The following is an 11,845-nucleotide window of genomic DNA, read 5'->3' on the forward strand; positions in this document are numbered from 1 at the left end:
GTGAAAAGGCTTTTATAATTCACACGCGTATTTCCTTTTGACAAGACCTTTCTTTTAGTAACTAAATTGTAACCTCATGACCCTGACCTGGGAGTTTAACCTACTTATGACAATTTTTTTACCTAGGCCATAAGTTTTAAATGGTTAGTGATGGGTCGTTCATATTTCACATGTGCATTCACATGTACAATGTATATTTCTGTGGCTAGCATACGGGGGCATCAGTGTTTCACAAAAACATCTTGTTTTGTTTACCTTTCTTTCGTATATTCACGTGTAGTGTACATGTATTTATATTACACTATAGAATGCCAGTACTTCTTTATTGATAAAACACACTGTATTCAATTACAATCCGAGAACTGCTCCAATGATCCGTGAAGTCTTCATGGGAAGTACCCGTCTCGACAGGGAGGTCTGGGCAGTTTCCGTCACTTCCTTGAATTCATCCAGACAAATGTCATCACGTGACAAATGCTTTGGAAGCCTGTTGACAATTTCGTTCTCGAACTCTACCACTAACTCGTTGATGCCTTCCAGCAGCGCTCGCAGGCCGTCATGGTCGCAGGTATCGGAAAGTGTCGTCACTGCTTTACGGATTTCTGATTTCATTTCACTGAAATTATTAATTTATCTCAAAGAATAGGAAAAGATACAAAAGGCAGATGATATAAACAACAATGATTATGGATTTTGAAACTAATACCTGCAGATGTTGGAGTTATTCTTTTCTATTTCACTCTTGAATTTCCCGACTTTGACCACGAGGTCATCGAAAAACAATCTCTGGACAGCTTCGTTATTCATACAGTCCACCAGTTTGTCAAGTCCTGCAATAACAAAAAAAAAATATTAGTAAATAAATACCATAAAAAAATCAACAACAAAAGAGATCGTGAACATCTATTAATCATTAGGGATATTCCTGTGTGAAACTAAAACTAAACTACACCATAGTTGTGAAAAATCCCTATTCAAACCAGCAGACAAAATTTGTTGACAAGGCCTCCATCGGAGACAACATGGCATCTTCAATGATTGCAAACCTCCATCAATACTATAAACGTCACGTCTCATTAAATCCCGAATCATCATCTTATATCCCACAACATGACATCCTCATTTACTAGAGAAAATCTCCCATCGATTACTAGAACCCTAGCAAACACACCAACAAACATTCTGAACCATAACCACAATCGGTTCTACGTCTCGTGACGTCATACTCACGCTCGTCTTTGGAGCAGACGATTTTCTTCTGGGTACGTATCATAGACGTATACAACTGCTGCTCCTCTCTCTCAATACACTTGTCCAGTTCCTGGGACGTTAGTCCACTTAAGCAAGTCTCCATCAGGCGGTTCACGCTAAAACCAGAAAACAATATCAACAGGCTAAAACCAGAAATAAAATAGCATGCGGTTCACGCTAAAACCAGAAAAAATATCAACAGGCTAAAACCAGAAATAAAATATCAACAGGCTAAAACCAGAAATAAAATATCAGGCGGTTCACGCTAAAATCAGAAAAATATCAACAGGCTAAAACCAGAAATAAAATATCAACAAGTTAAAACCAGAAATGAAATATCATGCGGTTCACGCTAAAACCAGAAAACAATATCAACAGGCTAAAACCAGTAAAATGTCAGGCGGTTCACTCTAAAACTAGAAAAAAAAATATCAACAGGCTAAAACCAGAAAAAATATCAACAGACTAAAACCAGAAATAAAATAGCATGCGGTTCACGGTAAAACTAGAAAAAACAACAGGCTAAAACCAGAAATAAAATATGCGGTTCACACTAAAACCAGGAAAAAAAATATCATGCGGTTCACGCTAAAACCACAAAACAATATCAACAGGCTAAAACCAGGGGGAAAACAGCGCCATATATTAAGGTAAAACAGCACACCAAAAATCTATTAAGGGAGCTTTTGTTTCCAACAATGTGTTTTTAAGACAAGGCCTACATTGACACAGGGTCTCTTTTTCAATGTCAAATAACGACTTTGACTGTAATGCCAGCTGCTTGTTGAAGACACAGTCACTTTAATTGACGCCTCGCCAGAATAGGAAATCCCAGTTGTTAAGCAAGCGCTCTATACAATGGCGTACCGCAAACGTATATAGATAGTGTAAGGACTACGCTTCATACAATGGCGTACCGCGAACGTTATAGATAGTGTAAGGACTAAAGAACTAAACTAAACCAATGAGCAATTAATTCAAAACATTCCTAACAGCCATGATGAGGAATTCGGTGTTTTAATTTGGAGCACATATTTTCTCTTCGTCAACACCCCCCCCCCCCCAAAATGAAATTGAAAATGATAAAAAGATATGAAATATTAAAAAAATGAAAAAAAAAATCGTTTCATTTTATTCAGGTGTAAAATATCACACAATATCATGATTATAAATTTAGAATATGGCAATCTATTGCATTATGCAACAATAACAATTAAAGAATAAGTAACATGAATAATATGAGATATATCATAATGATATATTAAAACCCAACAAAACCCACTACCACCCTGAAAAAACTACCCCCCAAATAAAAACCCAACAAAACCCCACTACCACCCCCCCCCCCCCCAAATACCCCCCCCCCCCCTTCAAAAAAAACCCCCACTACCACCCTAAAAAAACCAAACACCCCCCACCAAAAAAAAAAACCCCAACCAACCCAACAAACAACACCCCCTCCCCCAAAAAACAGTATAAGACTAGTATCAGAATTTTGACAGATTTTGATTGATAGAACTTGAATAATGCATTTAAAAATGGCATGTTTAAGACATATTTTATCCTGAAAGGTGAAGATAACGAACAGTGATCAATCTCATAACTCCTGTAAGCAATACAAAATAGATAGTTGGGTAAACACGGATCCCTGTATATACCAGAGGTGGGATCAGGTGCCTAGGAAGAGTAAGCATCCCCTGTCGACCGGTCACACCCGCCGTGAGCCCTATATCTTGATCAGGTAAACGGAGTTATCCGTAGTCGAAATCAGTGTGCCAAGAACGGCCTAACAATCGGCATGAAACACGTCAAACAGCATTTGACCCAATGATAGGTTGTATTGGCAAACTAGATCGTTGTAACGACCATAGAATCTGCGAAATGCTGACTTTAAACGAGATTGTCGGAACCCCTGCACCATCAACTTGTTTGCCAGTAGCCTGCTTTGATTTAAAAACTGACCATAAGCAGAACAAGCTCTTGCATATTGAATCAGTCGAATAAACACCATATGCAGGTGATAATGGAATATAACTACATAAATATGGGAAGTTGACGATGGAGAAGCTGCATAAATCATCCCATTTGACATAAAATTGAGTTGTTAGTTTGTCATTAATATCATACATGTAGAAGGCTAGATTTTTATATTTAAACATATTAACAAAGCTGAACATATTATGAAAGGTGAATATAACGAACAGTGGTCAATCTCATAATTCCTATCAGAAAAACAAAATAGCTAGATGGGCAAACACGAACCCCTGGACACACCATAGGTGGGATCAGACAAACACGGATCCCTGGACACACCAGTGTTGGGATCAGACAAACACGGACCCCTGTGCACACCAGTGTTGGGATCAGACAAACACGGATCCCTGGACACACCAGTGTTGGGATCAGACAAACACGGACCCCTGTGCACACCAGTGTTGGGATCAGACAAACACGGAACCCTGGACAAACCAGTGTTGGGATCAGACAAACACGGACCCCTGGACACACCAGTGTTGGGATCAGACAAACACGGACCCCTTGGCACACCAGTGTTGGGATCAGACAAACACGAACCCCTGGACACACCAGTGTTGGGATCAGGCAAACACGGAGCCCTGGGCACACCAGTGGTGGGATCAGACAAATACGGACCCCTGGACACACCAGTGTTGGGATCAGGCAAACACGGTCCCCTGTTCACACCAGTGTTGGGATCAGACAAACACGGACCCCTGGTCACACCAGTGTTGGGATCAGGCAAACACGGACCCTGGGCACACCAGTGGTGGGATCAGACAAACACGGACCCCTGGACACACCAGTGGTGGGAACAGGCAAACACGGTCCCCTGGTCACACCAGTGTTGGGATCAGACAAACACGGACCCCTGGTCACACCAGTGTTGGGATCAGACAAACACGGACCCCTGGTCACACCAGTGTTGGGATCAGGCAAACACGGACCCTGGGCACACCAGTGGTGGGATCAGACAAACACGGACCCCTGGACACACCAGTGGTGGGAACAGGCAAACACGGTCCCCTGGTCACACCAGTGTTGGGATCAGACAAACACGGACCCCCTGGACACACCAGTGTTGGGATCAGGTACCTAGGAGGAGTAAGTAAGACAGAAATCTAAGAGCTACAGATCCACCCCCTTATTTAAAATCTGCAATTTACAACGCAGAAAAATCTGCACACACTTGAGGCCTTATATCACCGTATACTTGTATCACTGTCTCAAAAATTTAATGTAAAAAGTTCCTTACATATTTTCCTACTATAGCTGTGTCGAACCATACCGTCAAATATCCATTAAAGCCTCAACACGGAAACTCGCAATATCAAATGATTTCACCGACCTGCATAGGAAACTAAACTGTCGACCCCCTCACTATAAAAAGTGCGGAGGAATTGGACATTTAACCGACCTGCATAGGAAAGTGAAGAACTTCGGCTGGAATTGCATCCGGACACCATTTTCATCGCGTGTTACATTCACTCGTTTTCCCATTTCTGCACCAACGTCAATTTTCTTATCCATACAGGAAGCCATAGGACAATCATCACCAGCCGCTTAAACGGTACACCGAAATTATATCACTGAACCACAATAAGACAGACGCATTGAACATCACTAAATAAAGATATAGACACTGTGTGTACATAGACAGAAACATTGAACATCACTAAATAAAGAGATAGACACTGTATACATAGACAGAAACATTGAACATCACTAAATAAAGAGATAGACACTGTATACATAGATAGAAACATTGAACATCACTAAATAAAGAGATAGACACTGTATACATAGACAGAAATATTGAACATCACTAAATAAAGAGATATACACTGTATATACATAGACAGAAACATTGAACATCACTAAATAAAGAGATAGACACTGTATATACATAGACAGAAACATTGAACATCACTAAATAAAGAGATATACACTGTATATACATAGACAGAAACATTGAACATCACTAAATAAAGAGATATACACTGTATATACATAGACAGAAACATTGAACATCACTAAATAAAGAGATAGACACTGTATATACATAGACAGAAACATTGAACATCACTAAATAAAGAGATAGACACTGTATATACATAAACAGAAACATTGAACATCACTAAATAAAGAGATAGACACTGTATACATAGATAGAAACATTGAACATCACTAAATAAAGAGATAGACACTGTATATACATAGACAGAAACATTGAACATCACTAAATAAAGAGATAGACACTGTATATACATAAACAGAAACATTGAACATCACTAAATAAAGAGATAGACACTGTATACATAGATAGAAACATTGAACATCACTAAATAAAGAGATAGACACTGTATATACATAGACAGAGACATTGAACATCACTAAATAAAGAGATATACACTGTATACATAGATAGAAACATTGAACATCACTAAATAAAGAGATAGACACTGTATACATATATAGACAGAAACATTGAACATCACTAAATAAAGAGGTAGACACTGTGTACATAGACAGACACATTGAACATCACTAAATAAAGAGATAGACACTGTATATACATAGACAGAAACATTGAACATCACTAAATAAAGAGATAGACACTGTATACATAGATAGAAACATTGAACGTCACTAAATAAAGAGATAGACACTGTATACATAGACAGAAACATTGAACATCACTAAATAAAGAGATAGACACTGTATACATAGACAGAAACATTGAACATCACTAAATAAAGAGATAGACACTGTATACATAGATAGAAACATTGAACATCACTAAATAAAGAGATATACACTGTATACATAGATAGAAACATTGAACATCACTAAATAAAGAGATAGACACTGTATACATAGACAGAAACATTGAACATCACTAAATAAAGAGACAGACACTGTTTATACATAGACAGAGACATTGAACATCACTAAATAAAGAGACAGACACTGTTTATACATAGACAGAGACATTGAACATCACTAAATAAAGAGATAGACACTGTATATACATAGACAGAAACATTGAACATCACTAAATAAAGAGATAGACACTGTATATACATAGACAGAAACATTGAACATCACTAAATAAAGAGATAGACACTGTATATACATAGACAGAAACATTGAACATCACTAAATAAAGAGATAGACACTGTATACATAGATAGAAACATTGAACATCACTAAATAAAGAGATATACACTGTATATACATAGACAGAAACATTGAACATCACTAAATAAAGAGATAGACACTGTGTATACATATATAGACAGAAATATTGAACATCACTAAATAAAGAGATAGACACTGTATATACATAGACAGAAACATTGAACATCACTAAATAAAGAGATAGACACTGTATACATATATAGACAGAAATATTGAACATCACTAAATAAAGAGATAGACACTGTATACATAGACAGAAACATTGAACATCACTAAATAAAGAGATAGACACTGTATATACATAGACAGAAACATTGAACATCACTAAATAAAGAGATGGACACTGTTTATACATAGACAGAAACATTGAACATCACTAAATAAAGAGATAAACACTGTATACATAGACAGAAACATTGAACATCACTAAATAAAGAGATAGACACTGTATACATAGACAGAAACATTGAACATCACTAAATAAAGAGATAGACACTGTATACATAGACAGAAACATTGAACATCACTAAATAAAGAGATAAACACTGTATACATAGACAGAAATATTGAACATCACTAAATAAAGAGATAAACACTGTTTATACATAGACAGAAACATTGAACATCACTAAATAAAGAGATAGACACTGTATACATAGACAGAAACATTGAACATCACTAAATAAAGAGATAGACACTGTATATACATAGACAGAAACATTGAACATCACTAAATAAAGAGATAGACACTGTATACATAGACAGAAACATTGAACATCACTAAATAAAGAGATAGACACTGTATATACATAGACAGAAACATTGAACATCACTAAATAAAGAGATAAACACTGTATACATATATAGACAGAAACATTGAACATCACTAAATAAAGAGATAGACACTGTTTATACATAGACAGAAATATTGAACATCACTAAATAAAGAGATAGACACTGCATATACATAGACATAAATATTGAACATCACTAAATAAAGAGACAGACACTGTTTATACATAGACAGAAATATTGAACATCACTAAATAAAGAGATAGACACTGTATATACATAGACAGAAACATTGAACATCACTAAATAAAGAGATAGACACTGTATACATAAACAGAAACATTGAACATCACTAAATAAAGAGATATACACTGTATATACATAGACAGAAACATTGAACATCACTAAATAAAGAGACAGACACTGTATATACATAGACAGAAACATTGAACATCACTAAATAAAGAGATATACACTGTATACATAGATAGAAACATTGAACATAACTAAATAAAGAGATAAACACTGTATACATAGACAGAAATATTGAACATCACTAAATAAAAAGATAGACACTGTATACATAGATAGAAACATTGAACATCACTAAATAAAGAGATAAACACTGTATATACATAGACAGAAACACTGAACATCACTAAATAAAGAGATAGACACTGTATATACATAGACAGAAACATTGAACATCACTAAATAAAGAGATAAACACTGTATACATAGACAGAAATATTGAACATCACTAAATAAAAAGATAGACACTGTATACATAGATAGAAACATTGAACATCACTAAATAAAGAGATAAACACTGTATATACATAGACAGAAACACTGAACATCACTAAATAAAGAGATAGACACTGTATATACATAGACAGAAACATTGAACATCACTAAATAAAGAGATAGACACTGTATATACATAGACAGAAACATTGAACATCACTAAATAAAAAGATAGACACTGTATACATAGACAGAAACATTGAACATCACTAAATAAAGAGATGGACAAGCGAAATTGATCGAAAATTCATTTTGTTATAAAAAGGCCTTTTTTTCGTCAGACCTATTTTGTATATTGCAGATATCAAAGCTACTTATGAGTACTGTAGATCATTAAAACCGTAGTATTATGTACATTGTATATTTTCTTCGAAAAATACATTAAATATTTTGAATACAATGAAAATCTGAGTTTTTAAACCATGTTATAGACTCTGACTAGAAATTGAATAATTTGGATAGTATAAAAGGATAGTATAAAAGACGAGCTATGTGAAAAATCTAGGCGTACTTTCATTTAACATGGAGACAGGTCTCGGCAGCTCAGTGATAGAGAGTCCGCTTTGCAACCGGGAGGTCATGAGTTCGAGCCCCGATCATGCCATGACCGTGTCAAACCTAAGACGTAAACATAGGTAGTGATTGCTCCTTCGCTAAATGCTCGGCATTTAGAAGTGAGAATCACGGGTCTTTCTTTGTAAATTTCAGTTTTTATGGCCCAATGGTTCTTTAGAAGATTCTTAAATGACCCACCTTATTCTTGCATTTTTGTGATTATCTCCCCTTTGAAGGTGGAATAGCCCTTCATTTGAAAAAAAAACTAAACTTGAATCCCCTTTAACCAAGAATGGTTTGTACCAGGTTTGGTTGAAATTGGCCCAGTGGTTCAAGAGAAGTTGAAAGTATAAAAAGTTTATAGACAGACGACAGACAGCGGGTGATCAGAAAAGCTCACTTGAGCTTTCAGCTTAGGTGAGCTAAAACGGAAGCCCCGTATCGCGGCAGGCGTTGACACGTTAACGAACTCTCACTGCTACGGCTGTTTGCCTAAGCATATGTTTAAATTTGTGGCTTTTCATACAAATGGTGACGTCTCAATATGAGTGAAAAATTCTCAACGGAACGTAAAACAAACAAACAAACACCCCTCCCTTCTTCTTACACTCGTCGGAAGTCGTGTATCAATGGTTTTAACAATTTTACATGGCTTAGATAAAAACGAATGATCCAAAATTCATATTCATTTTTGATAATTTGATAATTTTTATAAATTTATTAGAACACGAGGAGGCCGGTGGGGGTGTTATATCGAATTACAACTAAAAAAAAGTTTCTCCGTGTGTCATTAACTACAATTTGGATGAATAATTCTAAAAGGTGTCGCAATGGCATTGTACGGTTTGGACAACTCAAATCTAAGTGATCGGAAATACACCCAATAGAGTAAACATGATGACGAGGTCAGGTTCCAGCCTCCGGCCGCCAAAACCCAAGGTCGACAAAAGCAATATCCACTCTTTTTGATATGTCCGAAAACTCTTAATGCCAGCCTCCGTTATTTGGTCACATCTGAAAGATCTGTATTTTTCATTTCTAGTGTTAGGCCATATGTGAAGGAAAGGTCGCTCCTAGAGGTTAACACAGAACCAGAGACGAGAATCGAATTCAGGGCATACCAAAAAGCGAACACCAAAAACCACCAGGCAATATCGAACGATAACAGGAATTAAATCATAAGAAGTGAAGACTCGGCTCAGTTTCATACGGTAAAAAAGTTTCTGTAGTTTATGCGTTCATATTTCCCAGGACGTCATATGTCGCGATGTCATGGCAACTTGATTTATACGATATAATAATCAATGTTGATAAAGTCAAACGAAGCAGTGGAATATTCCGGGTGAAAGTAAAATCGTCAGTAAATGAATGAGTCATATGTTGACAAATGAAAACAAATGATATGAAATACATGTATATAACTTCTAGTGACAACAAGTGTCCCATGTAATCAATTAAACTTTGTAATTTAATTTCATTCCTCTTTTTTAATTTAATTTAATCCTAGGGGCCTCCGTGGCATAGTGGTTAGAGCATCGCGCTCAAAATCACACGGCCTCTCACCTCTGTGGGCGCGGGATTCATCCCGCTCGCGCCGGTAAGTGAGAAAGTTTCCCAGATAACTGAAAAATTGTTGAGTGTGGCGGAAAACATCAATCAATAACAATACAATCAATTTAAAACTTCTTTTTGAGAGAGAGATTGAAAGCAAACTTACATGCGCCATGACTTTGGAGGCACGCCCCCACGAATAAAAGAACAAGGAAGCCTCTGACGGTGACCATGCTGTTTTCAAGCTCTGCTTCACAAACGTAATGACACGAGGAGCCGAGAGTGCTTTATATACACATGTGTATGTATTATAGTTAACAAAAATGAATGTCAGATAGTCTAACATCCTATATATAATTTGTCACAATTGTTATATAATCTACGCCACTTAAAGGCATTTAGGGACGATCAAACTTTCATGAAATACCAACGTGAGGATTTTTACAGCTCAAGCCATTTAAACATATTTTCCGTGTGTATAGTATTTTATCAATGTATTGTGATCACATTTTCTGCACAGAAAGAAAGGTGAAGATAACGAACAATGATCAATTTCATAACTCCTATAAAAGTGGAGATAACGAACAGTGATCACTCTCATAACTCCTATAAAGGTGAAGATAACGAACAGTGATCAATCTCGTAACTCTTATAAAAGCGAAGATAACGAACAGTTATCAATCTCGTATCTCCTATAAAGATGAAGATAACGAACAGTGATCACTCTCATAACTCTTATAAAGGTGAAGATAACGAACGGTGATCACTCTCATAACTCCTATAAAAGTGAAGATAACAAACAGTGATCAATCTCATAAGTCTTATAAAAGTGAAGATAACGAACAGTTATCAATCTCGTAACTCCTATAAAGGTTAAGATAACGAACAGTGATCAATCTCATAACTCTTATAAAAGTGAAGATAACGAACAGTGATCAATCTCTTAACTCCTATAAAAGTGAAGATAACGAACAGTGATCAATCTCATAACTCCTGTAAAAGTGAAGATAACGAACAGTTATCAATCTCGTAACTCCTATAAAGGTTAAGATAACGAACAGTGATCAATCTCATAACTCCTATAAAAGTGAAGATAACGAACTGTGATCACTCTCGTAACTCCTATAAGCAATACAAACTAGACAGATAGGCAGACACGGACCCCGGTTTACTGAACACAGAAGGATAAACGCATTTGTTTTAATCAAAGTTATTTGATTTTATAATTAAAAAAAAAGGATCAATTATTAATTTAGGACAGGCCTCTGTATATTCAATCAGTTGCATATCATGTAAGCTATGGTACGAATTAATTTGTAAGGGAAACGAATTTTAGTACCAACTAATTCCAAACATTGCCTTAAACCGGAAATTTCGTCCTTCCCACGCCATTTCTGCAACGTCATATACCCTGTCACTAGACATTAGTCAGCGTCAGCTCATATTTAAAGGAATTCCACCCTTCTGTGATGTCATCAAATTTTGCAAAAGTTATTATCTATTTAGATTTATGCATGATAGGAACATATATTTTGTTGGAGTGTTTTCCGATAGGAATTGTAAAAAATCTTGTTAAAAATAGACTATTTCAAAAGTCTACGTTATAGATGAATATTCAATGATACGTTTTAAAATATTGAATCCAAGGGCAATAACTCTGTTTTCATTGATT

The 11,845-nt window shown here is 36.1% G+C and overlaps 1 protein-coding gene across 1 annotated transcript; it reads right to left on the reverse strand.

The window, feature by feature from the left end:
* Positions 1 to 306: 306 nt before the first annotated feature.
* LOC125653802 (uncharacterized) lies at positions 307 to 10,499 on the reverse strand. The gene is made up of 5 exons (XM_048883422.2): positions 10,340 to 10,499; positions 4,685 to 4,829; positions 1,231 to 1,367; positions 707 to 830; positions 307 to 616 (listed from the first exon to the last, which is right to left on the reverse strand). The coding sequence occupies exons 1-5, from the start codon at positions 10,404 to 10,406 to the stop codon at positions 349 to 351; spliced, it is 741 nt and encodes a 246-aa protein (XP_048739379.2). The 5' UTR covers positions 10,407 to 10,499; the 3' UTR covers positions 307 to 348.
* Positions 10,500 to 11,845: the final 1,346 nt, after the last annotated feature.

The sequence above is a fragment of the Ostrea edulis genome, chromosome 7 (assembly GCF_947568905.1).
Source record: "Ostrea edulis chromosome 7, xbOstEdul1.1, whole genome shotgun sequence".
In the NCBI taxonomy this organism is placed as follows: Eukaryota; Metazoa; Mollusca; class Bivalvia; order Ostreida; family Ostreidae; genus Ostrea; species Ostrea edulis.